Below are 25,200 nucleotides of genomic sequence, written 5' to 3' on the forward strand. Positions count from 1 at the left end.
AATGTCTCTGCTTTAGCCAGAATAAAGAATGAACTCTATTAAAAGACCTCATGAATATTTTGTTTCTCATCATAATTCCATGTCTTGCTGTGCCCTGTTCAGATTCTGATCTGAGTAATTTCCGTAAGCCCCTGTGAGTGATCACCTGTAGTGAGATACTTCCTTTCACACAGTTTTCACCGTGTTCTGCATACAGAGAACTGAAGGATGAGAGGTTGGTTCTAAAAAAACCCCAACCAACCAACGAAACAAATACAACCCTCCCCACAACCCACTTAGCTGGGCACATTTGTAATTATTAACCTGGCAAAACACAATTCCATATTATGTTCTTCTGTATTCCACCCATCCATAAATAAGATGCCAGGAGTTGAGTAACACCGCTGAGGAGTGTTGTGGAATGTATTGGCTAAGGCTGGCTTCATCCCAGGAGCTCTGCTGGTTCCAGAGGCAAAGCATGTGCATCCTTATTTTCCAGGGTGGTGGTCAGTGCTTTTGCAGTGGCATTGTCCTTTCCCTCTGTGCACTTGCCCATCTTGCCCACTCTAGCCATGGACTGGTTTGTAGGTGTGATGCGTCCAATTCACTTAAAAACATTATATGTAGTATTTCTATTTCATCCCCTGGGCTACTGCTGAAATAACCATCTGTCCCTTAGCAGCTTCGGGTGGGGTGTTTTGGGTTCTCTTTTTTGGGGTGGGTGGATGAAATGCAAAGAGGTGCTGTGCAGGAATTTTACAGCTCATTCTGATGCTCAGATGAATGCAGTAGTGTTGCCACTCTGTGTCATTGGTAATACTGAAAATGCTTGTAGCGTTGAAAGTTGTGACCTGTTTGTATATCTGTAAGTCTGAAGCTCTAGATACCTGGACATTTCTCCTAAAATGTCTTGTTTGAGCATGTCATTAACTCGTTTAAAAGCAGTATTGAATTACCATAGCAGCGGGGTGTTTGATAGCAATTAGAATGCAACAAAACCCAACAAGCATAACAAGAAAATACAAAGAAACTGGCTGTGCTTTGTGTTAATGCTGTTCTCTTTTAAAGAGGTTTTCTGCTTTTGCATAAGAAGTTACGGTCTGTTTGTATGATGTATCAGGAGTTCCTGCTTAGCCAGGAACTATGTGTCAGTTTATAAAATAGCAGGTATCCATGACTGTTTGCCTCGCTTAGCAAAGTGTTGACTGCTTTCTTCTTGACTGTGATCTGTACATCAGCATTAAATAGCAAGAGTACCAGAGGTGACTGCAGAATCCAAAGGCTAGTGCAGAAACCACAGCTGTTGTATCTGGATATACTTGTCACAACTAAAATACTCATGGAAATAGGCTTAATAAGGCTTTTATGTGTAATTTTATGTTTTAACTTTAGGGTTTGTGATTTGTTTTTTGGGGAGAAGGGGGGTTTAAGGCCATGACTACATAGCTACTATGATCACTTTAGATCTGAAGTGCAGGGCATCTTTCCCAAAGTGTCCCTGTGACACTCGTACGGCTGCACAGGGAGCCAGGCTGTGGAACTGATGCATCTTTAAAATAAGAAAAATCTTTTCTTTTCTGTTTGTCTTCCAGCAGATCAGTTTCCTCTCAGCAGTAACACAGTAGCACAGATTTAAGTTGAAGTTAGGGTGTAACTGTGACTTGGCCTGTGTCCTGGTTTAAGTCAAAACCACAGCACTGCACCAGCTACTAAGAAGGAGAAAAAAATTGACTGCTGTAGCTGAACCCAGGACAACCTGTCAGCCAGTTACAGCACTGGGTGTGGGAAATACACTTTTTCTTTCTCTAGGGTTTGCTCTATTTCTGTTTTCCTTTCATGCTGTGAAAGAAGGGCTCATATCTGAGGGTGACCGTTTAGACACAAAGGGCCAAGTTCAGCAGAGTGGACTCCAGAGGTATGATGTCCCATGCAGCATATGTTCTGTGGAAATTCTGGAACTACCTGTGCTAGGAAAGAGGTTTTTTGCTTATGAGTATCACTGCTGAGAATTTATGTATTGGCTTCCTTCAGCAGTTTAATATTAGCTTTTGTTTGGTCATAACTCAGGCAGATAACATACCAGCATCTGGGTGCAGATGACCTGATACAGCCTCTTTGAATGTGAAGTTCTTGTATACTAGAAAAACATAACCATGCTTTTTCTACCTACCTTCATTAATTTGCATTACCATAATTAGAAGATGGATCTGTTTTACCTTCCCCCCTTCCCTTATTGCAGCAGGCTAGGCAAGTTCTTATTTGCATCTACAAAATATGCTTGGGAAAGATGAAAATGATCTTTGCCTCAAGTGCAGTGCTCACAAATGTTCTGAGCTTCCAGACAAATCTGTTTTGTATCAAAAGTTTAAAGATAGTTATTTTATTGTAAATATTACCCATCAGTACACAAGCTGCCTATGCATTTTGTAAGAGTTATTTCAAATGTTAAAATAGTCTCCTACTTAATACAGAATGTTTTACATATTATAAAATAGAACTGGCTAAAACAGCAGCTCTCATTATGTTAATGTGGCTTAGGAATTAATGGACAGATTCTGCAAACACTGAGCTTAGGACCTGATGTTCATTGCTGTGTCCTGACATAAGTTGGAGCATTCATTGCAGGAAGTATTGCTGTTTGTGTTTTCATGATAGAGCTCTAAACAAGGTGTTCTGAAACCCATTGCTTAAAATTGTGTGGGGTTTCTTTTTGTTGTCCCTGCTGCAGGTGTGATGGACAGGTAGCAGAAGATTTCACTTGGATATCAGGGAATCAGAATGACTGAGTGCTTCCTGCCTCCCACTAGCAGCCCCAGTGAACACCGTCGGGTAGAGCACAGTGGGGGTCTTGCTCGTACTCCCAGCTCTGAAGAAATCAGCCCTACAAAATTCCCTGGATTGTACCGCACTGGTGAGCCTTCCCCGCCTCATGACAGCTTGCATGAGCCTCCAGATATAGTATCTGATGATGAAAAAGAGCATGGGAAGAAGAAAGGAAAATTTAAGAAGAAAGAAAAAAGAAGTGAGTAGGAAACTGCTCTTATTTCATGCTTATAATTTCTCTTTTCCTCTTTCTTTCTCTCTCAAAATTGCTTAGTATTCCCAGTGCTTTTTTAAAACTTGTTTAGGTGTGAAGGAAGCTAACTTGTACAAACAGGCTTTGTGCAATACCTGTTTCTCTTCCAAAGAAACCCACACCTTAACCAAAAACTGGATTTGTTTTTTGCTGCACAGGTACGGGTGCCAAGCATGTGCCCAGAATTACTAATAAACATGTTTATCCAGAACCTTTAGCAGTGCATTGGTAATTGCCTGGCTTGAGGTTCTTCTAATCTTATTATCTGTTCACATTCTACGTGGAAGTTTCCAAGTGTATTTCAAAATAGATGCTTTCTGAAATTGCAGCTGAGGGCCTAGCTAAGATAAAAGTAAGTTTGACCTGAATTTTGTATTTTTAAATGTGGAAGAGTCAGTTTTGACAACTTTAACCCTTTTCCCTTACGTCTTGCATATTTGGAGTTTGCCGTTGTGTACCACCTCAAGTTGTCATGTGCACACTGCATCATTGTTTGAGGAGCAATAAGATCTGTGTCCTTTTTGTTTTCTCTAGCTTCTCATTTTAGTCTGATCATGCAGTTTCCACCAGCAGTGCCAAAGTGGTATTGCAGAGTTCAAAAACGTGCCAGCCAGCGTTGAGATCTGAACTTACTAGGACCAACAGAGTAAAGGTTAGAGGAAAGTAAAGCTTTGACTGTAGAAACCATTCTGTCAGTATCCATGTAAGAATGGAGGTTTTCGTTTAAAAAGTATACCCCTCATCAGAGCAACACAAGAGAAGTCTTAGCTTTCCACCTTTAGATTTGTGCAGAAAATTCTGGAAACGTGAAATAGTTTTTATTCAATAAGAGTTCTACATATTCTGAGAGAACAAAGCACTTGGTAATACTAAGCTGGTACTGAGCACTCTCAGTACCAGAAAGATCCTTCCCGTCCAAGTCTCTGAAACCTAAATATCACAGCCCACATGCTGGTACTTTTTTTAACTGACATTTGTTTTAGCAAAACTTCAAAATAATGTTCCTCTTCTACCGTGCTTGTGTCTCTGATGCCTGGGAGTTCTGGCTGCCAGTGTACCTCACTACTTCTTACATGTGGTGTTTGGAAGATAAAAACCAGTGAGACAGCACACAGTATTCTGCTAGAAGAATCTGGTGACTGTCTGTAAATATGCATGCAAATATTTAAATAATTAATTACTCTTTAAGAATTTGCTGCCACTGCACTGCTTTTAATCAAGCCAGTTTCCTGGAATGCAGGAATTGTTTCTACCACAGTTTAGAAGGACTGTTGTTACTCTGTCTGAAGACCATGTGCCTAAATAACGCTGTAACTCAGAAGTACATTATCCTCAAGTTAAATCAAGCAGTTTAAATAATTCCTACATATTTTAAGAAAAGTGATTTCTCAGGGCTTTTCTCTAACAACATTGACCCAATACAGATTACTGGAGTGGTGATGGAAATTCAGTATTATTGGATAGGTCTAAATTCAGGCTGTTAGTAGTTGGTTTTTTTACTCTTTGCAAATCGGCTTTCTGTTATAACCCCGCATTAGACACCTCTAAATTTGGAATTGTTAGAGGTCAGCATTATACATAGTGTGGGTTTCTTTGTGGTATAATTTGGCATGTCTCTTGGTGACAGTGTAACTGAAGGCTAAAGAGGAAAAACGCTTCTTCAGCAAATACATGCAGGTCTGTGCACATTAGCGCTGTAACTGCTTTCTTCCACAAGAGATCACAACACATTTTATAGCTGATGTAAAGCAATTTTTGTTACTTAAAAGAAGCTTTAAAGGTATAAAAAAATCCTCAAAACCACAAAAAGGCAAAACGTAGGAAGAATCAAATTTCCTGCATCTGTAATGTAAAAAGCATTCCTCATTTCTTAGCCCTTATGTAAGTATATGTCATATAATTGCCAGTCAGATATAAGAGGAAGTTACTTACAAAGCTCTCAGTACATCTTGTACAGTCCAAAAATAGTCATTATCGTAAATATACCTTGAGCAGACATTTCACTTATGTAGTTGACAGGTGTTCTTTACAGTTGCTTAACATGGTTGATTTTAAGAGTCCCCCTTCCAGCTTTGCCCTTTTTTTATTCCTTCCACACTTCCGATTCTTCAGTTTCTTCCCACCTTTTCAGGTTTTGGGGTATTTTGATAATACTCTAAATATAAACTTCAGAAATGTTTTGGAGATAATAGGAAATTAAATGGAATACTGGTTTTTATGTGGAATGTTGGCTGCTGGAAATATGTTTCAGCCACTCATCTCTGTTCTCTGCTCCTCTGTGATTGTTGGTTAGCTGGAAAGTGAGTTAGATTAGGGGATTTACTAGGGATTAAAAATGAATTTCGTTTTCAGTCGGATAGTTTCAACTCAGATCTGCTCCCTGACTCAAAAGATCCCTTGTCCGTGCAAGACTTGCACTGTGGCAGCGGGAGAGCAAAAATAGACCTTTCTTCAGCAGTAATGGTTTCTGTGAGACAGTGACCAGCATAGTTGGTTTTTAAAAATGAATGTTTAACCCCGTCAGTAGTCATGTGTTGATAAAGTCGTAACATGGGCAGTTCCTTGCAAAAGGACAAAGGTTCTAAGGCATACTTCAGAAGAAAAAAGCTATTCTACCCGTTACAATCTCTGTAGATAAAGATTCTGTAAGTAGTAGATCTTACTGTGCTTAATCGTTTTACTTCCAAGAGGGATGCCATGGGGCAGGATGGGTTCAATATGCAGCCAGGAGTTTTTGTTTAGAATGATTTTCATTTTCTTTATAGAATTCTTGGGGGAAATGGAGAATTGGTTGAACTGTAAATGAAGCTATTTTGTGAAAGGACAGTAATATCACTGGCATGAACTCTTCTGATATTTTCAGGAAATATTTTTGAAGACCAAATCCCAAATGTGTTGGGCAGGGGATCCTGCGTGTTCTTCTGGGAGGTAGATGAGGACTGAAATATTCCTGTTGTTAACCTGGGGGCCTGCTCCGAACAATCTGTGGTCCAGATTGGGTGTTATCCCTTATCTCCTTCCGCTGAGTTGCTGAGTTGAGGTTCTAGTGATCTGTGGCTGTCTGTCAGGTACTGGATGCCAGCCTCTTCTCTCTTCTGTCATCTTAAGGGATTCTTTTCTCCAAAATACTTTCTCCTCAGGAATGTGAACATCCAGCAACCATGCAAAAGCTCTAATGGTATGCCCAGCTCTCTCATATAGAGCAGTGGCATGATAAATTGTCTCTGTCCTTATGATCCTTCACTCTGTGCAGAGTGGTAGCAGTGGGTACTACATGTGTATGGGGCGAGCTCTGTTAGAAATCTAAGGAGGCCGTTGTCATCCTACAAGATAACCAAATTGCTGCTATTGCAAACAGAATGTTATTTTTACTGATGTGGTGTGTGGAGAAGCTCTGAATACAGCTTCCAGGTTTACAGAATAGGAAGTTACTAGAGCTTCCTACCCATGATAAGCATTAGAGGCTCTTCATATCAAGGTTTATCTTTGTGCTGCTTCATTCTATTCTACTGACAAATTACTATGTATATCAGTGTACCAATGTGTATTTATTTAGCAAAGTACCATTTGCAAACAGTTTAAAAGTCTGCCTTTCAGTGCCAGTAATTATTTTTAATCAAAACGAGGTAAGGCAAATTTCCTGTTTCAGCCTCATTTGCTCTCCTTGCATAGCACTGCGCAGTAATTAGAATGCACAATTTTTAGGGAGTGCTGTGCTCACATGAGTGAGTTGAATGTGTATTAAAAGCAAACCGATCTAATTGAAAGTTGGATTGTAAGTGCTGGTACTGTCTGTGAGTTTGAAGTTTCTGTTAATGGTCACAATACATCTTGTGGGTGAGGAGAGGAAAGAAAAGCCATCTACCCAAGCTCATTATGCATCACCATGTGTCTCACTGTTTTATTTAGAAATGGTATATACTGATGGCAATCCCTCTGACAAATCAATTAGGTAACTAGGGACTGTAGTGGTAGGACAAGGGGTAATGGGTTTAAACTTAAACAGGGGAACTTTAGGTTAGATGTAAGGAAGAAGTTCTTCACAGTGAGGGTGGTGAGGCACTGGAATAGGTTGCCCAAGGAAGTTGTGAATGCTCCAACCCTGGAGGTGTTCAAGGCCAGGCTGGACAGAGCCTTGGGTGACATCGTTTAGTGTGTGGTGTCCCTGTTCATGGCAGGGGGGGTGGAACTAGATGATCTTAAGGTCCTTTCCAACCCTAACTATTCTATGATTCTATGATTCTATTTGAACTAATGGTAGCGTTGCACTTTGGTCCCTGTAGTCATATTTGACCAACCAATTATTCCATATGTAACAGTGATCCATGCTTTCTTCCAGTGAATTAATTACTGATGCATGCAAATTTCCCCAGGGAGCCAAAACGAGGTGTAGAGGTATAAATGGCTTAAAAACTCGCCAGACACTTGATGCACAAAATGTATCTTGTAGTAGGTTTTCTAAGTGGCAGTTCTATACTCAACTCAACCCTTTCTGTTCACAATAAATACTACATAGCATGAATTTATGACTTCGTTGTAGGAGTGCCGGGGAAGCATTCCTAAGTACACAGGCTGTTACAGTGGCCTCTCTGCATGACAAAGCTTTTAAGCCTGTAAGTTAGATTCTTCCATAGTAACACTGGAATATTTTAATTTTTTTTATTACTACTTTTAAAAGAGATTTTCATGATTTTCTGTAAGATAAGGGCTATACTTGGAGCATCCTGTTTAAAGTAACTGCAGTGAAGGCTTGCTTGTGGAAGGTCTAACAAAACCTGAGCAAGGAACTGGCACATAGCCCACTTGTTATGCCGGTGGATCTGGAGTATTTATTAAATCAGTATTGGTCTCATATAGGTGGAGGAAAATGTCATTGACATACATTAGAGTGATGGGAAAACACAGACTATTTATTAGTACTGGAAGTCTTGAGGAAACAGTGAGCAGAAATACCAGTAATACTTCTTTCCACTTTTAAAATCACTTGAGTTGTCTACTGCTTCTGCTAATCTTTCTCCTGCTTTTGATAATCTTTCTCCTGTATAAATTTAGGTGGTTTATATTTCAATATATTGTATCACTGGTGGAAGGGGTACAGTAACTTTATTAGCAGAAGTATGGTAAAGAAAACCGGGCTACTCTGAGAGACATACAAACCCCACTCTTGGTATGGGTGGGAGATTCTCTGTGAATCTAATTAGTATGTATTTCTAAATTGTGACTTACATTACTGAGACAAATTAGAATAGGCTGGTTTGTATTTAACTTGCTCCTTCCCATCTTCTTGTGAAGTCAAGAAATACCAGTTTCAGTAACATGCCATTGCTGGTGTTACGTTACCACAGATCTAGAAAAGTTTGTGTTGCAACATGGGGTGTTGAGGCACTAAGGCGGGTGTTCTTTTGGTGACATTGACCTCCAAGCTTGGGTCCCCTGTGCTGACCCAGAGGACATGGTGGGGGGGGTGTGGGGTGGCGACCCTATGCTGTTTGACTGTGATCCGTTACACCAGAAAAGGTTGAGGGCAGGTTGTTCTGGGCTCTGTCTGGTGGAGATCTGGCTTTCTGCTCAGAAATTACATCTGTGAACCCCATCCTGAAATTCAGTGCCAGCCCCATCTCATTCTGACATAACACACTAGTGATGCCTGCTCCTCCTTTGTCCCATAGCTGGTGCATCACCAGTTCCTTCTGGATCAGTGAGATGTGAATCCGTCCTTCATGTACTGCAGGTTTCCTTAGCCATTTCTGGGTTTAGTTTACAGAAAGAGTGAATGATGATGCTATAGCTGGTAAACTGGATGAGACCTGGCTGCTGGTTGTGCTGCAGATAACGTTTGCATTTCATTATAAAAAATCACTTTGACAGGATCAGCGCTGCAGTCAGTCCTTCTCTGTCTTCTATGAACGTGCGTGTTTGGTAGCCCTAGGGGAAGAGTCCAGGATGGGAAGAGTGAGCTGGTCCAGCAATTGTAATTATTTTATGGCAGTTCCATGCTTTAATACATTTCTTGTATTTATTTGACTGTTAAAAGCTGCCTTCTACAGAGCAGCCAAGGGGGCTTCAAAATACAGACAGCTCCTTGGACATGCAGAGTTAATGCTGAGATGCTCTGCAGCTTAGTATAATTTAGAATTGGAAGAACAAAAGACTGAATGTTTCCTGGTTCTTTTGCATAAGATCTTTCACCTGTAAAAATTACAGCCTGTAAGCTCACGTGTGATGCGCTCTCTCATAATCTAAGGGGTAATTTTCCACCACCCAAAACTATGCAGGAAGAGCACTTGGCTGTCAGTGTGCTTCTTCGCTTGGGCAGAGGTGCTGCCCGTGGGTAGTGGAAGAGCCTTAAAGGGTCTGTATAAAGGGGGCTTCATGCTGAAGCAGGAGCTCGCTGCCCACTGCCTTGGGGGACCTGGCTGGTGCAAATGGCGTGTAAACTGTTGTCTTTGATGACCAGGTTTCAGGCTTGCTTTTCTTACATGTGTGTGAAATCGCAGTTAATTGACTTGGAAGTCACGTTGGTTCGTGTGTTGTTGGGTTTGGTTGTGGGTTGGTTTTCTGTTGGTGGGGTTTGGTGTTTTGTAGTCCACCTTTGAAGATTTTCTTGCTGTTGCCTGGAGGACAGGCAGGGCTTGCTGCAGAGGCGTAGCTAGTAAAAAGCACTGGTGCACGTTTTAGACAGCACTTGGTGTTGTGCTGCTCAGTGTACTCCACCCATGGACTCGTTTGAAGCTCTTGCATTTGCTCTTTAAGGCAGATACCTTCACAGTCAGGTATTGTGCTAGTGTTACTAGAATGGTTTTATTTGTCTAGTGGAAAAGTAAGTGTGCTTGGGTCTTATTTTACTCTTTTTTATATTTTATTTGAAGCTGAAGCTATTCATACTTAACAGTCGTAATATTCTGGGAAGGGATTGGGGAGTTAAATGGCTGAAGTTTAGTTTGTTCTTAACGGAAGCTTGTTAGACTTATGTGTATGCAGTAGATGATCCTTAACAGCAACTCTTATACTGTTGATTACAGGAACGTAGAGAAGTTGCCAGACAATTTTTTTTATTTTGCATTTCCTTGACTATTAGATGGGAAACTAATCCGTAAGATGGACATTGCCATTATGAGTAAGTATACAAAGTATAAATTGTTCAGATCGGTCAGGATCTGTGGCTTATCTTTGGTGTGATTATGCAACCTTGATTTAATCCTTGTTCACTTAATTGTGTAAAGATTAAAGAAAACCTGCAGAGTCAGGCAGGTGCTATTTTCTTCACTCATGTTGCTTTTCCTTTCTCCTTACATACTACTTCTTGTTCTCTCCCTGTTACAATATGCTGTCTAGAAACTAAAGAGACTTACAGCTGTCCTCTTGCCTTCTCCTCCTTTGCCCAATAGCGGAAGGTTATGCTGCATTTCAAGAGGACAGTTCTGGTGATGAAGCTGAGAGTCCTTCAAAGTTGAAGCGGTCCAAAGGAATACATGTCTTCAAGAAACCCAGCTTTTCCAAAAAAAAGGAAAAGGATTTTAAAATAAAAGAGAAACCCAAAGATGAAAAACACAAGGAAGAAAAACATAAGGAAGACAAACATAAAGAGAAGAAGTCAAAAGACTTAACTGCGGCAGATGTTGTAAAACAGTGGAAAGAGAAGAAGAAAAAGAAAAAGCCAATTCAGGAGACAGAGATACCTCAAGTGGATGTTCCAAGTCATAGACCCGTGTTTGGCATTCCTTTGTCTGATGCAGTAGACAGGACCATGATGTACGATGGCGTCCGCCTGCCAGCAGTTTTCCGTGAATGTGTAGATTACGTAGAGAAGTATGGCATGAAATGTGAAGGCATCTACAGAGTTTCAGGTACTCTGGGCACACTGACATGCAGGTTCCGAAGGTCTTTACTTGCTATTTTCTTACTATTTTACCGTCTTCTTACTATTTTCACCACCTAGGGACTGTTAATAGCTGCATTCATTTTAATTATCTAGAAGGTAATCAGGCAGCTAAAGCTGAGCAAACTCGTAGGTCCGAAGTACCAGAAAAATTGCTGAAGTGGTGGTACTGCTCATTGGCTGTAAGAAACCACTTGCTTTGGCCTTTTGTGGTAGGGTGCTAATGATGAATAAAATGTGTTTGTATGGTCAGCTTGAGTTTTCTACGTCTGCATTAGAAATGCAGTGCTAGTTGACTGCAAAAGCAAAGATGAGATACAACCACTTTATTACTTAAGCTTCCCACCAAGTTGCTTTTTCCACTTACTTCCGTTGTATGCCTATTATTTTTTTTCCTTAAAAACTTTTTTTCTTTGAGCAAATACACTAATGAGCACAAAATCCAAGTTCCCCTAATTAAGCTTAGCAGCAGCAGGCTAATTAACCGTGGCGGTTGTGTAACACCAGCTTACATAAATGAAACATCAGGTTTAGTCACGTTACACAGAATGGCCCCTTTGGTTGTAAACTGCATCTGCAAAGGAACTTGTATAAGTAAGTACCTCTGCAGGTATGTTTAAGGGAGCAAGAACAAGCGAGGAAAGGAATTTGAGGAGAATCGCTGAAAAGCAGTAATCAAATGGTTTTAAAGGCATCATCAAGCTGTCTTCATGCTGTCCATCTGCATGGTATGTGGTAGGCATGCATAAATACTGCAGCAGCTTAAGCAGCTTCTTCATCTTGCCTGTTGGAACATTCTGGTTGTTTGGGTTTTTTTTCCAAGACACGATGTGTTGGGAATTTTCACTGATAAAGGTGTGTTTTCCCTAAATCATTTTTAATGTTTGTACTGTCTGTGTTCTCCTGTACAATAGCACCCTCTTGTGTGTGTCAGATTGTTTAAACTGAGAGCTCAGAGAGACCATTCCAGTGGCTTAACAACCTTCCAGCTGTTGTGATGCCTAACTTACTGGGACATGAAACTGAGCATATTTTACTTGGCATTTACCGTGGGCTGAGTGCACCCAGCTTTGCTTGTTGTGTATGAGCCAAGTCGGTGAAACTCAAATGGGTGTTTGAGCTTTAAGAACGAAATTTCCCCAAGTTTGGGAATACTGGAATGTCACTGAGTTATAAAATACCTCACAGAAAACTCGGGCTGCGTTGAATAACTTTGTGAACACAGTTTTATTCACACAGTGCCTCAAGTCAAGAATCCTGTGTGAGATTGCTCCACTGAGGAGGGCCAGCTGGAAACCTGAGAACTGAGAAGTGTGTGGCTTGCTTTGAGAGACGAAAGCTGTTATAGATGATAGAACTTGTTGCACAATATTTGAGTTGACAGCGTATTTGCTTCTTGGCTTAGGGCTCCATAAATGAACAGTCAGAAAGATGCTGATTGAAAATACACAATTGATCTTGTGTTCTCCTGCCCCTTCTCGCCCTATTTTATATTCCTTAATGGAAGGGAGTGCTGGTGCCAGTTCCAGTTCGGAGCTTTGGCAGTGCTGTGGTTGTGCTTCATAGGAGTAGTCAGTGCTTTTAGAAGCAGCGATCTTTGTAATTTTGAGTCATGATCTTAACTTTGTTACATGTGGGTGACTCTTAAAAGGTGTTCCTCAAGTAGTTCAAATTGTAAGGAAAGATGAAATAAATGCCTTTCTCAAAAAAAAAAATAAATCTAAATATAACTATTATACATTTACTGTTGAAGATTTCTCTTAATTCTTGATCTAAATATTTTAAGGAATAAAATCAAAAGTTGATGAGCTAAAAGCAGCCTATGATCGAGAAGAATCTCCCAACCTGGAAGAATATGAGCCCAATACAGTAGCCAGCTTGCTGAAACAGTACCTACGAGAACTGCCTGAAAACTTGCTTACCAAAGAGCTCATGCCCCGCTTTGAAGATGCTTGTGGGAAGAGCACAGAGGCTGAGAAAGTTCAGGAGTGCCAGAGGCTGCTGAAAGAGTTGCCGGAGTGTAACCATCTCCTGATTTCTTGGCTGATTGTGCACATGGACCATGTCATTGCAAAGGAACTGGAAACAAAAATGAACATCCAGAATATTTCTATAGTGCTCAGCCCTACTGTCCAGGTACGTGTGCCACGCAGCAAGTGCTAGAGCAGAACTTCAGCCCAGGAAAGACTTCTTTGTGGAAATTCTTTGCGGGTAGGAATGGGGTATTGTCTGATAGAGCTAAGATAAATCACAGCTTCTCTTTATACTCTGGGAAGCTAAAATGCTGGGAAAGGGGGAACAAAAGACTTTCTGAATGGGAGCTTGCATACTATGGGTGTGACATCTGGCTTATTATGAGAGTATTACAAAGACTGCTGTCAGGGTTTTAATTCTTTTGTGAGCAGAAGTCATTTAATGTTGAATTTGACCAACAATTCATGCAGATACACAATTTCTGTTGGCTTTTGATTCAGCAATAATTTAGTGAAGACTCTATTGTTGCTTAGTTTTAATATCAAGCCAATGAATCCTGTCCTGCAAATAGATCTTTCTGGTGCAGTAATGACTTTTGCCTAATGGCTTTGGTGTCTGCAGTCAGGCAAAAACAACTGACTTAGTCTTCCAGTAAGAGTTTGTGGTTTCTGGGTTAATTCTTTAATAAACATCTTGGAAATGTTTAATTTAAATACATCTCAGAATTAGTCCTGCACATAATGGAAACATGGCATTACTGGGTGTGTGTGTCTTCTAGAAGAAAACCCACACTTCAAGAAGAGCTTGGCTTTATAATTAAGAGTCTAGGAGGAAGCCCAGTAGCAAAAGGGCTGGGCACTATTATTCTTGGCTATTTTTGCTGTGCCAGACACTTTCTAGCTAAGAAAAGAAGTAACAATTAATGCAAAACAAGGCAGGCCCAGTCATGCTTTTTGTTAAGTAGATTTTAGCAATTAAAACACAGGTAGGGACAGGATGTTTGCATTTTAATGGAAGATAGATACAGTATCAAAATAAATACTTGCTTCTGTCTCATCCTAAAACAAGAACTACAGCAGCAGCGCCTTTCAAACTCCTTTTTCTACTATCGTAAATCATCTGAGAGAGATGTAGAAAATATTTACAGGCTGGGAAGGAGAGAGAAGGTAGACAGCAACCAGCCATAGCACGCAGTATGGTTGTGTTCCATCTTACCTGTTGTTGTCACTACCTACCTTTACATGAGTAAAAGGAAAATAATGTATCTATCTCTGTATCTGCCGGTGATGGAAATAATTGCAGTGGGTTAAGATGTGTCTGAGTTTAGCATGAAACTGCCTCAGATACGCAGGTAAGAGACACAGATTCCTTGGGGAGGGACAGCACTGGGTCACTTAAAGTATCATTTTTAATCCAGATTTTAATCTCTTAGGACAAACTAGTATCACTACGAGTCACAGAAAGGCATTCTAAAGGCTGTTTCTAGAGAAGGATACTATGCTCCACAGATAAAGATGATGTGAATAAATCATCTTATCCAATGTTCTGTGTGTCCTTTCTCTGCAGATCAGCAACCGTGTCCTGTATGTATTTTTTACGCATGTTCAAGAGTTCTTTGGGAATGTGACCCTGAAGCAGGTGACAAAACCTCTTCGCTGGTCAAATATGGCAACAATGCCAGCACTTCCAGAAACACAAGAAAGCATCAAGGAAGAAATCAGGCGACAGGTTGGCAATTACTTCAGTGTTTTTCTGTTTATCTTGGCCCTGGCTTTTATACATTCAGTACTAAATCCTCATAAGCTTGTAACTGACACTCTAATTCTACCACACTTGCCCTTTAAGTGGAAACCACTGGAAGGAGATTAGTGATGCTATTCCCCATTCACGTACAGAAAAGCGTTACAGCCTTGTGATGATTATATAGCAAAGCAATCCACAAAAGACAGGGCCATGTAGTTCAATACTTTATGGGGGGAGAAAGGGCCATGAGGATGACCAGGGGGCTGGAGCACCTCCCGTATGAAGACAGGCTGAGAAAGTTGGGGCTGCTCAGCCTGGAGAAGAGAAGGCTGCGTGGAGACCTCATAGCACCCTTCCAGTATCTGAAGGGGGCCTACAAGGATGCTGGGGAGGGACTCTTCATTAGGGACTGTTGTGGTAGGACAAGGGGTAATGGCTTCAAACTTAAACAGGGGAAGTTCAGGTTAGATACAAGGAAGAAGTTCTTTACAGTGAGGGTGGTGAGGCACTGGAATAGGTTGCCCAAGGAAGTTGTGAATGCTCCAACCCTGGCAGTGTTCAAGGCCAGGTTGGACAGAGCCTTGGGTGACACGGTTTAGTGTCTGGTGTCCCTGCTCATGGCAGGGGGGTTGGAACTAGATGATCTTGAGGTCCTTTCCTCTAAAGGTCAGGAGGAAATATTAAATAGTTTGATTTCTTTAATATTGCTCTTCTGCTAGTTCTGGATCATGTACTGAATGTATGTTAACACTTGTTGGTTGACGGGTTGAGTTTTGAAAACCTGTTGCCATGATGTCAGAAAGATTGTTTCTTTTCAGCCCACCCTACTATGTTAATTTCTGATTCTCTGCAATATTTCCAGGAGTTCCTACTGAACTGTTTACACAGAGACTTGCAGGCAGGGATAAAAGACTTATCCAAAGAAGAGAGACTCTGGGAGGTGCAAAGAATTTTAACAGCTCTGAAGAGGAAACTAAGAGAAGCTAAGAGACAGGTGGGTAACTTCTCTGTTTATTGGCCAAGCGTCTAAATTGTGGATCCCTAATTTGTGACAGTTACAGAGGCACCCTGTTAAATCAAACCACGTTTCAATCCTTTTACTGCAGATTTTACATCCTAACTTTACATGGCTGATGAGCAATTGCATTTTCTGGTTAGCTGGCTCTCCCTAGGGACAGCAACATCTCCACCCTCCTGCACAGCTGTTGACAAAAACCATGCTGTAGGATGAAAAACTTAGTGTTTGACAGAGCATGGATTTGTTACACATTTAACAAAATGTGTCCTGGAGTAGCAAGAGGAAGTACTGGAAAGCTCAAGGTTAAACTGTGATACGTCCCTTGCTGAAAACTTTCAAGACAACCGAGATGGTGATTCTATCTTTGGAAAGTAAATAGTATGTTCCAGAACATCTATTTTTACAGTAGAGTGGCTGGGGAAGCTGTGCTTTGAAAAGTTCTTCTCTTTCTCTGGCAGGAGTGTGAGACAAAGATTGCACAAGAAATTGCCAGCCTTTCAAAGGAGGATGTCTCCAAAGAAGAAATGAATGAAAATGAAGAAGTTATAAATATTCTGCTTGCGCAGGTAGGTGCACTTAACTGTTTGTCTGCTGGTATTTTCTTGCTCCATCTGTCTCAAAAATACTGAACACCCTTTTGCTCCTTTGTGATGGGAAATGGAAGGCTTAAAGGAGTCTCTGTGTCTATTAAAATACAAAGCTTTGTTTTAATGGTAAGTACAGTAGGGAGGGAATGGTGACCGGATGAGTGAACCCAAAGCTGAGACCTGTTAACAGCAGGAAAGAGACACTATGCAGCAACAACCATCACCACCAAAGGTAACCTTTGTTGTTGAAGTACTTAGAGACCCCTTCTAAATCAAACATGTTTAATACTGTTAACTACTTTCCTGAAAAGGAAGTAAAGCAACTATTTTGGCCTTCTTGCCTTCGTTTGCTTCCCTCGGTAGCTTTAATCTTCTCTCCACTGTTGTTGCCTCTTTAGATTCACATTCAAAGATATATTTTGTAATTCAGGTTTTCTAGTTATTTTACTGGTTAGCCAGAGCTTTCCCCTGTGATTTAAGGAAATTGGCAGCCAAACATGCCAGAACTCAGTGTGTCATCTCCACAGCTGTTCAGTGCAGCAATCATTGTGTTCAGTACAGCAAACATTGTAAGGATTCAGAACAGACATGGTTGGTTTTGAACTTGCATTTGCTTTGAGGTCTTGATGAGCTGGAGTTAAAGCAGGCATGCTAACCACTCCTACCGAGAGGGTATCAGAGAACAGCATCATCACATACTTACCGGATGTTCCTGCAGAAAATAAAGTCAAGGCTTTAAGTGAAGTAATTGATCATTGCAGGAGAACGAGATTTTAACAGAACAAGAAGAACTGCTGGCCATGGAGCAGTTCCTGCGGAGACAGATTGCCTCAGAGAAGGAAGAAATAGATCGCCTTCGAGCCGAAATAGCTGAAATACAAAGGTAAGAGGGTACTGCTAACACGAGAGCTCCTGCTCTTCCGTGTGCTCTTCCAAAACAGCGCTCTCGGCTACACCTAAACACTCACCCTGTGAACATCACATTTGAAAGCTGCCTCTTTTTCCTGCAATCTTGGCAGCTTTGGGCTTTTCAGGATATTTTGTTAGTGTAACAATGGAATTATGATCTAAAGGAAACTAGACCCTGTGCTCTTAAACAAAATCTCCCCCGGAAATCACTGCATTATTAAATTAAGCTTTGAAAGGAAAATCTGATTTGGTTTTTAAAAGTGTTGCAGATTATTCAGTGGATCTAAGTTAACCCTTTTATGCTGCTGTGGTTCTGGCAGCCTTGAGGAGGTGTTTGAATCAGTTTGTCATTGGTCTTTCAGTCGTCAGCAGCATGGCCGAAGTGAAACCGAGGAGTACTCTTCTGAGAGTGAAAGTGAGAGTGAGGATGAGGAGGAACTGCAGGTCATCTTGGAAGATTTGCAGAGACAGAACGAAGAATTAGAGGTAAGATCTGAGTGTCAGTGTTCATTGGCACTCTTCCCCTTCTAGTTACTGGGTTTAGTCTGAGCAGAGGTACTTGCACATGCGCAGACAGGTAGCTTGGCATCCATTGTCCCTGGGCTTAACCCCCACGTGCTCTGTTTTGAAATCACTTATGTGTGCAAGTCCACGTTGCCATCTGGGACAACAGCACGGCTCCCTAGTGTAGTGCTACATGTCCCCTTGGCTCCAGCCTGCCTTTGCCAGAAGGAACCCTGACATGTGTTTTCCTTGCTTAAAGATAAAGAACAACCACCTGAACCAGGCGATTCACGAGGAGCGAGAGGCCATCATAGAACTGCGGGTGCAGCTCCGGCTACTGCAGCGAGCCAAGTCGGAGCAGCAGGTGCAGGAGGAAGAGGACGCAGAAAAACGCGGGGTTGTTTCTCAGCAGCAGCAGCAGCAGCAGCAGAGAGACAGTGTCCTGGAGACAAAAGCAGCCAAAGAGCAGCCAAAAGCAAGCAAGGAGCAGCAAGTGAAGCCATCACCAAGCAAAGACAGGAAAGAAACTCCAATTTGATCAGGCTCCTTGGATATGTGTGAAACCAACTGAACTGTGCAAATTACTGTAATTTGAGTCAAACTGCACAACTGAGCATTGCTGGCTGTGTACATTCTGTAAAGAAACCTTTCGTTTAAGCCCTGGAGACTTTTGTCTCTAATACTTAATGGCTTCTACTCATCAGACTCAGGTGAGTTTGGAGAGGCCAGAAGAGTTTTGCAGCTAGTATCAGATTATTTCGAGACTGTTTCCTTCAGGTGATTTAAAATAATCCAGTAACTGTTTTATTTTAAACCAAAATCATTCTTTACCTTCACTGGAGCCGAATTGGAAGATCTTATTTTCAGTAAATAAAACCACCCCCCACCCACTTACTAATTATTTGCCTTGTGACTCTCTCCATCCTCATTCACCATTACTTCTGCTTATTAACCTAGTCACTTCTTGCTTGTGCCTTTGATACCTTTCTGATGCAGATGATATACAAGGGAGCTTTAAATTTATTCTGGGTTGGCTGAAAACTTGGGAGACTGCGGGGTATCATGTTTACCCAACATGCCCTTAAGCTTCATTTTTGTTCCGAGATGTACTGAATAAATGTAGAGACTTAAGAGATGTTATTTATGTCCCTGTATGATGGAAATGTTCACCAAGAGCTGTTCGTGTCTCTTAGCCATGCAGGTAACCCATTTACCCATCTGTAAACCACCATCCTCATACCTGTTCCTGACAGGCTGTGCTCACACTGCTGCCATCCAGTCAAGAGTGTTTTCTTCATCCATTTTAAAGGTTTCCAAATAAGCCTGAAGCACAGGCAGTGCCTTGGGAGGCACCAGGGGTTCTTCAACAGCCTCTTCTGGTTGTTATTTAAAAACCCAACCCCAGCAGTTTGACAGCTTCTGTCCATCCACGCTGGCATTCAGGGGCCATTTGATGTTTTAACGTTTCAGATGATACACTCACATTCTCCACCTGCAGACAGCAAACTCCCCAGCGTGCGTAGAGGCTATCGTATTTTCTAACCTGGATATTTATTTTCAGCACCTGTTGGATGGGGTTGTATTCTTTATCTATTGCACTGTTGTGAATCATTGGCCATGATTTGATTTTGTACAAATAATGCTTTGATATGTTATAGAAAACAGCATAGTATTTTTTTAAAATTTGGGGAAAAAAAAAAGAATTTATAAACACAGAAAATGTGGTCGGGTGACAAATGTAAACTAAAGCATCCTCCCTTGCCTTCGTTACATACATTTTATATTTGCTGGCAATATTTAAACTTTTTGGTTTGTTTAATTCACACTAATTCCTACTGAATTGTCATGGATTTTTCTAATGTTCTTCAGACAAATCTCTTAATATCGGTTAACTTTTATTTTGTTAGGATTGTATTTATCAAGCAAATAAAATCAACAGCCATTTGAAAGTAGTTTCTAATTTATCTGCTTCATAATGCAAATGATAGTTATTCTTCTTGGGTAGCTACCTGCAGCAGAGAGGTTCTAGGTGAAAAATGAGTTCGGGCTTTGTAAAAGCCCCCCTCTGAGAGAACGCTGTCTGCAACTTAATGTCAAGGAAGCTTCCACAACTCAGCTGAGGGTAGAGTTTAATTTGATCAAATTAAAGATTTTAAGACTTCTGTATTACTACTAGGGAGTTCAGTGGTGAAGGTAAAACCCATCCTGTTTATTATTCACATGACTTCCAACGTGTGACGACTTCTTTCTCCTGCAGCCTCGCACTGCACTCAAAGTGTTCCCATTGAAGTCTCGAATGGAGGGGGGGTACAGCAACTGTACCCAGAAATTCGTTTTCAAAACCCCTGAAAAATGTTTGACATTTTCTTTCATGTTCTTTCAGACAATACTTACAATAAAACTCCTGTAAAGCCTGCAGTTAAAACCCAAGTGCAAGGCAACAGTGGCTACACACTACCACATATTGCTGAAGCCCAACAGCCCCACAGCATGGGGCTTGCTTTCCTGCCTGATGACCTCCCTAGAGGGATTTGACTGCCCCAAGTCCCACAGCAGCAGCGTCAGCCCAGCACTTGCAGGGCTTGTGGAAAAGCCATGCTAGCAGCAGTGATTTCAAAGACAACAGCTGCAAACAACCAGCCAAAAAAGCCAAAGCTAATTTCAGATAAAGCAGAAAGTAATTACAACACAATAATCTGAGTGTGTTTTTCAGATCACTTTATATCTGACATACCAATGCCAAGAGCCTTGCAATGACCTCTGTGAGTTGCAGCTCCCCTCCCACGGCACCACAGGCTGCCTCCACAGAGTCCATACATGCCTTGAAAAGCTCTCATTTAACTAATTCAAAGTTATCAAGTATTATTTAAACTGGCTTAAAGTAAGACTTGGAAAAAGTGTACAGCTTGCACATGCTGAATGCAGGAACAGAACCTCTGTCAGATCCTTTGGACTAAACACCAGATAGACTTGACTTACTGTTACTGGAGTGAGGAAGCAACAGGCCTGCAACATTAATTCTACTGTTCTGGACTGGTGACAGTTGGATGTGGCCCATCTGCTTCCCTCTTGAAAACCCAACTGCTTCCACCACAGAGCGTTACTCCGGAGAAGCTGGGGGAGTTGACGAGGCAGGGGACAACCCACACTTACTTACCCTTTCAACACAAACCTGGTGGATCTGTTCAAAACTCAAAGGAGGAGGCAGCACAGTGTATGCAAGTCACTGGGAGTACACCACCAGTGTGAATCAGGACACAAACCTGGGTTTTGCCAGCAGCGTGTTACTTGCATCTAACTGGAATTTATACTCCTTTATACTCACTGAAATACTGCAGCTGTACAGTGAAACAGCTTCAGACACCCTGCATAACAAGCAGTGTTTTTTTTCTCCCAGTAAAGTCTCTTTACTCTAAAAAATAACAGCCTGAAGTGAACTGTTGCTGCCTGAATGGCTGAAAAGAGGTGAGGGTGTTAGTTTTATTTACTGAAAGAAAGATAAGAAAAAGGAAAAAAACCCAAGCAGTACTCCCCTCAGATCCCATCCCCACCACAAGCATAACACCACCAGCTTGTGTCCAGCACCTTGCAGGTCTCCTGGGCTCTGTGCTGCCCACATCAGGTTCCAACACTGGCTCAGCTTCATGCTCAGGAAGCACAATCCACCTATTCTGATACAATTCTAGAAGATTTCTTCTCCAGTGGTGAGGTGCTCTGAAAGCACTGCTGCACACCACAGTGCATCGTCCTTTATGAGGAAGCTGAAGGACCGCTGTACAGGAAGCTCCCACCTCCACTCACTAATTCCAGTACTAGTGTTGGTGGGATTCATTTTTACCTCTGTCCCATCAGAATAACGAGCTAAGTCTAAGTTTCAAAGTATGTACTGAAGCCAAGAACTTTACACCTTACCGTGTAACTAAAACCAAATAAAGTACCAACTTGCATCTTGACAAAAAAGAGGTTCGACCAAGCTTGATCTGTCAGAGTTCTCACTTTTCAGCACACACCTCTGACTCATAGTGCTTCATCTGCAGAGGGAAAAATGCCTCATCCAGACCAAATACGGCTTATATCCAACAGCACAAGTTTTCTACCGTGTTCTTTAAACATAGCAGGGAACAGCTGCCAGTCCTCCCTCTCCTAGGGAGATGAGGCACAGCCCCACCAGCCAAGCCTTGGCTACTGTGAAATAAATGACCAGCCCAGCCCCATTTGAGCCTTTGTTGTCACCTTACTCAAACCAAGTCTGTCTGGTTCTTACACAGGAAACCTGGATTAACTGAAAAATAACTGACATTTCTTTTGATGTTCTAACAGGGCACCCCTCCTCCTCTCAGCAGCCTTGTTAAAACATGCAGAGAAGTGTGCTCAGTACCATCACTTTCCAGTCCTCAGTGAAAACCACCTGCGGGTGGGTCAGCCTTTGAAAACATCTCCCCTACAGAAGCATTACTACACCTCTGCAGAAATGGGTCATGGGATTTCAAGCAGACCTCATCAGAGGGTTTTGAGATGTTTGAACATCTGTTTACCTGTCTCTGCTAAGTCCCAGTGTATTTTAACTGGCTGGATGTCTTCTAACCTCCACAGCAATTGAACCCTAAAACAATCCCAGTACCTTGGGCTCTTTATCTTTCTCATCTAAGTAAAAAGTAAAGTTAAGTAAAACTAAAAGGCACAGTCTGAAAGCACTTGGTGGGGAGAATCATTGTACATATTTTAAAGGAGCTTTCCTGTCACAGTCTTGTATTTTTAAGGCAGTTTATCAGTATGTCCTAACTCTGCATATAAACACAAGATTGATCACTTTAAATGTTCTTTCCATGTTGTCAGAATGGCAGCAGATAGGAAGACGAGCCTTTTCCCATCAGTGCAAGAGAGGGGAGAACTGAAGGGAGAGAATAAGCACAATATAGAACCAGCTTTTGTCCATCCGTCTGATTCCCCTTCCCACCACACCAAGACAGGGGTGTCCCGGGGCTGAAATTACGTCAGACAACATGAGCACTGCACACAAGTTTCCACAGCAAAGGACAAGGGAACACAAGGAGACCTTGCCAACAGGAAGGGACCCAACCAAAGTGTATGAGTGTGCCTGAGCCACAGAGGACAAGCTTCACTATTCCCCAATCTCTGTCCACCAATTCAAATCAGCCAGCTATGAACCCTGACCTCTGACAGCACAAAGAGGCAAGCACCAGCAACAGAGGGTGCATGATCCATTGCCTGAACATGAAAACCATCAGAGACAGACCTGCATATGCACTGGAGGGTTGCCAAGCCCCTGCAGACATTTATATTTCAGCTGGGCTGAAATGAGCTGCTCTTCTGCAGTCCTAATGAACCTAGGATCTTGTCCACAGGGCCAGGAATTTGTGCCACAGCCATCTGGGACATTCAAAACACCAACAAATTATTTCTGAGCATCAGCCATGTCTTGGTTAAAAACCCTCCGGAGGGTTCCAGACATTTGCCAGTTCTGTTGGCATGAAATCTGCATGAAAGCATGGTGAGGAAATGGCCCTGCTAATTCCTGACACGTCTCTGGGAGGAACAACAGAAAACAGAACCTGCTGTGAAAAACAGCAAGCAGGAGGAGGGAGACAGTGGTGTAACCAGGACATGGGGAAAAAGGGATTTCCCATGAAGAAGCTCCAAGAGGCATGAGCCAAGAGATTAAATGGAAAACAATGAAAACTGCTTGTGAAGGACTGATCTGGTGTTCTACCAAGAAGGCAGGGATGCAGCTATGATACTGCTTTTGAGAAACTGGACCAACAGATGAGGATTTGGGAGCCACCCCACTTTCTGCTCAAGAAATCCAGACCAAAAGAGAAACAGAACTGAGATACAAAGCTCAAATCTTTCTTCAGGAGACACACACACAAGGGAATTCACCAGGATCTTTGGCAGCACTCCCAGATGCTGTCCCACGTTAAAGAACAGCTCCTTTTTTCACCACTCAGAACTGAGATGCACATTTCCCAAACCCCATATCCTCAGGGACAAATCGGAGCTTGACTTACTGACATCACTAACACTGCTGGCATGAGATAATATCCTGTCAGTTCAGCAACAGAGACCACATCCATCGGACTGTAGATCAAATGCTCTCAGGCAACACCAAGAATAAAGAAAGTCTTTCCTTCCCTCTCAGTTCTTAGGAATCACCAAATGAAGCAGAAAAGAGCCAAGCAGATCCGTGACAAGAGGAGGAAAAAGGAGTAAACCAGCTATTTCTCCTCTTCTCTGAAGAAGGTCTTTATTTGTTACATGCCAAGGGAATTCAAGCACTCTGCAACTGAAAACACTCAAGTCTTCCTTAGGAAAAGCCCAAAATTCCCTCAAATTCACAGGCCTGCATCAGTACTGAAGACAAAAGAGAAATAAAGCACGAGGAAAATCTGCCTCATTCTTCAACTTAAAGATGTCTTACCCTTAAATAACAAGGAAATGCCTAAAGGGATCAGATATCATGCTTCCTTTTACTGGACTAGTGGAACAGTAAGTTAGCACAGTAATGGAATTAGGCAGGAACATGTTCATTGTGGACACCAAACACAAGGATTTCTTTTTAAGTCCCAATACTCTTCCAGTGAATAGTACACTCTAATCACAGCTAGAAAGATAACCTGAAGCATGCTCTGGTCTGAGCTAAGAGCTGATCCCATTCACCTCAGAAATCACACACATGACCCAACTGTAATTCAACTGTCATTACACTGAAGCAAAGCACAGACCAAGGGATTTATGTGCCCCGAACAAAATGCAGAAATCAACTGGATTTCAACGTGTCTTTCTCAAACAGGAATCACTTGGCCTGCGAGAGCACTAGTGACTTCTAGTTGTTCTTCATATGGCAGCAGAGAGCGCTCAGAAATCCTCCTGCCTGAAAAGCTCACGGCTTTCTGACCATTGCCATCAGTGCTGTCACACTGCCTGGTGCTCTGGGGATTGTGTGTGGATTCTGAACAACTGTCAGAGAACACAAGGAACGGAAAACCTGATGAGAATATTACCTGCACCACAGGAACTTGTGACCTGAGTGTACAGTTGCCTTCTCAAATTTTAAGCAAATTTTGAAAAGGGACAAGCAAAGGAAAAACCTTAAAAAAAAAACCAAACCCACACAACCAAAACACATCAACCCCAAAACAAGCACCAAAACCAAAACTAACAAAAGCAACCCACCAAACCCCAACCCTAAATAATAAAAACCAACCAAACCCCCCCAAACCCACCAAGCTCCAAGGCAGAGATGACTCTGCATCTTAACCACCCCCAGGTGTTAGGGAGTACAAAAGCAGGCCTCTGGGGAGTAAACAGCAACTGGAGTTTAGCAGAGAAGAAACTCCAGAAGGATCTATTTTCCCAAGAACAAAGGGGAAAAGGACACACCTGCCTGGGGCCGAGCTGCCAGAGTACCAGGCACCTGACTGATAAATGAAGGTGTTCTGCTAACATACATCAAAGATAAGCTGCCACAGCCATTTCTACCTCCGCAGGAAAACACGCTTCACGCACTTCA

The 25,200-nt window shown here is 42.0% G+C and overlaps 1 protein-coding gene across 1 annotated transcript; it reads left to right on the forward strand.

The window, feature by feature from the left end:
- Window positions 1-2,697: 2,697 nt before the first annotated feature.
- On the forward strand, window positions 2,698-18,319 carry RALBP1 (ralA binding protein 1). The gene is made up of 9 exons (XM_010018110.1): window positions 2,698-3,001; window positions 10,444-10,902; window positions 12,721-13,070; window positions 14,475-14,636; window positions 15,514-15,645; window positions 16,128-16,235; window positions 17,018-17,139; window positions 17,528-17,651; window positions 17,929-18,319. Exons 1-9 carry the CDS (start codon window positions 2,758-2,760, stop codon window positions 18,205-18,207), a joined length of 1,980 nt encoding a protein of 659 aa, XP_010016412.1. The 5' UTR covers window positions 2,698-2,757; the 3' UTR covers window positions 18,208-18,319.
- The last annotated feature ends 6,881 nt before the right edge of the window (window positions 18,320-25,200 follow it).

This window comes from Nestor notabilis, unplaced genomic scaffold (genome assembly GCF_000696875.1).
Source record: "Nestor notabilis isolate BGI_N333 unplaced genomic scaffold, ASM69687v1 scaffold6967, whole genome shotgun sequence".
Taxonomy (NCBI): domain Eukaryota; kingdom Metazoa; phylum Chordata; class Aves; order Psittaciformes; family Psittacidae; genus Nestor; species Nestor notabilis.

Excerpts from the sequence above, each read along its gene's own strand:
- RALBP1 (XM_010018110.1), top strand. The coding sequence starts at position 2,758 with ATGACTGAGTGCTTCCTGCCTCCCACTAGCAGCCCCAGTGAACACCGT. Across the intron at positions 15,646-16,127 it reads TAAGAGAAGCTAAGAGACAG|GAGTGTGAGACAAAGATTGC; the intron begins GTGGGTAACTTC and ends TTTCTCTGGCAG. Across the intron at positions 17,140-17,527 it reads GAAATAGCTGAAATACAAAG|TCGTCAGCAGCATGGCCGAA; the intron begins GTAAGAGGGTAC and ends TTGGTCTTTCAG.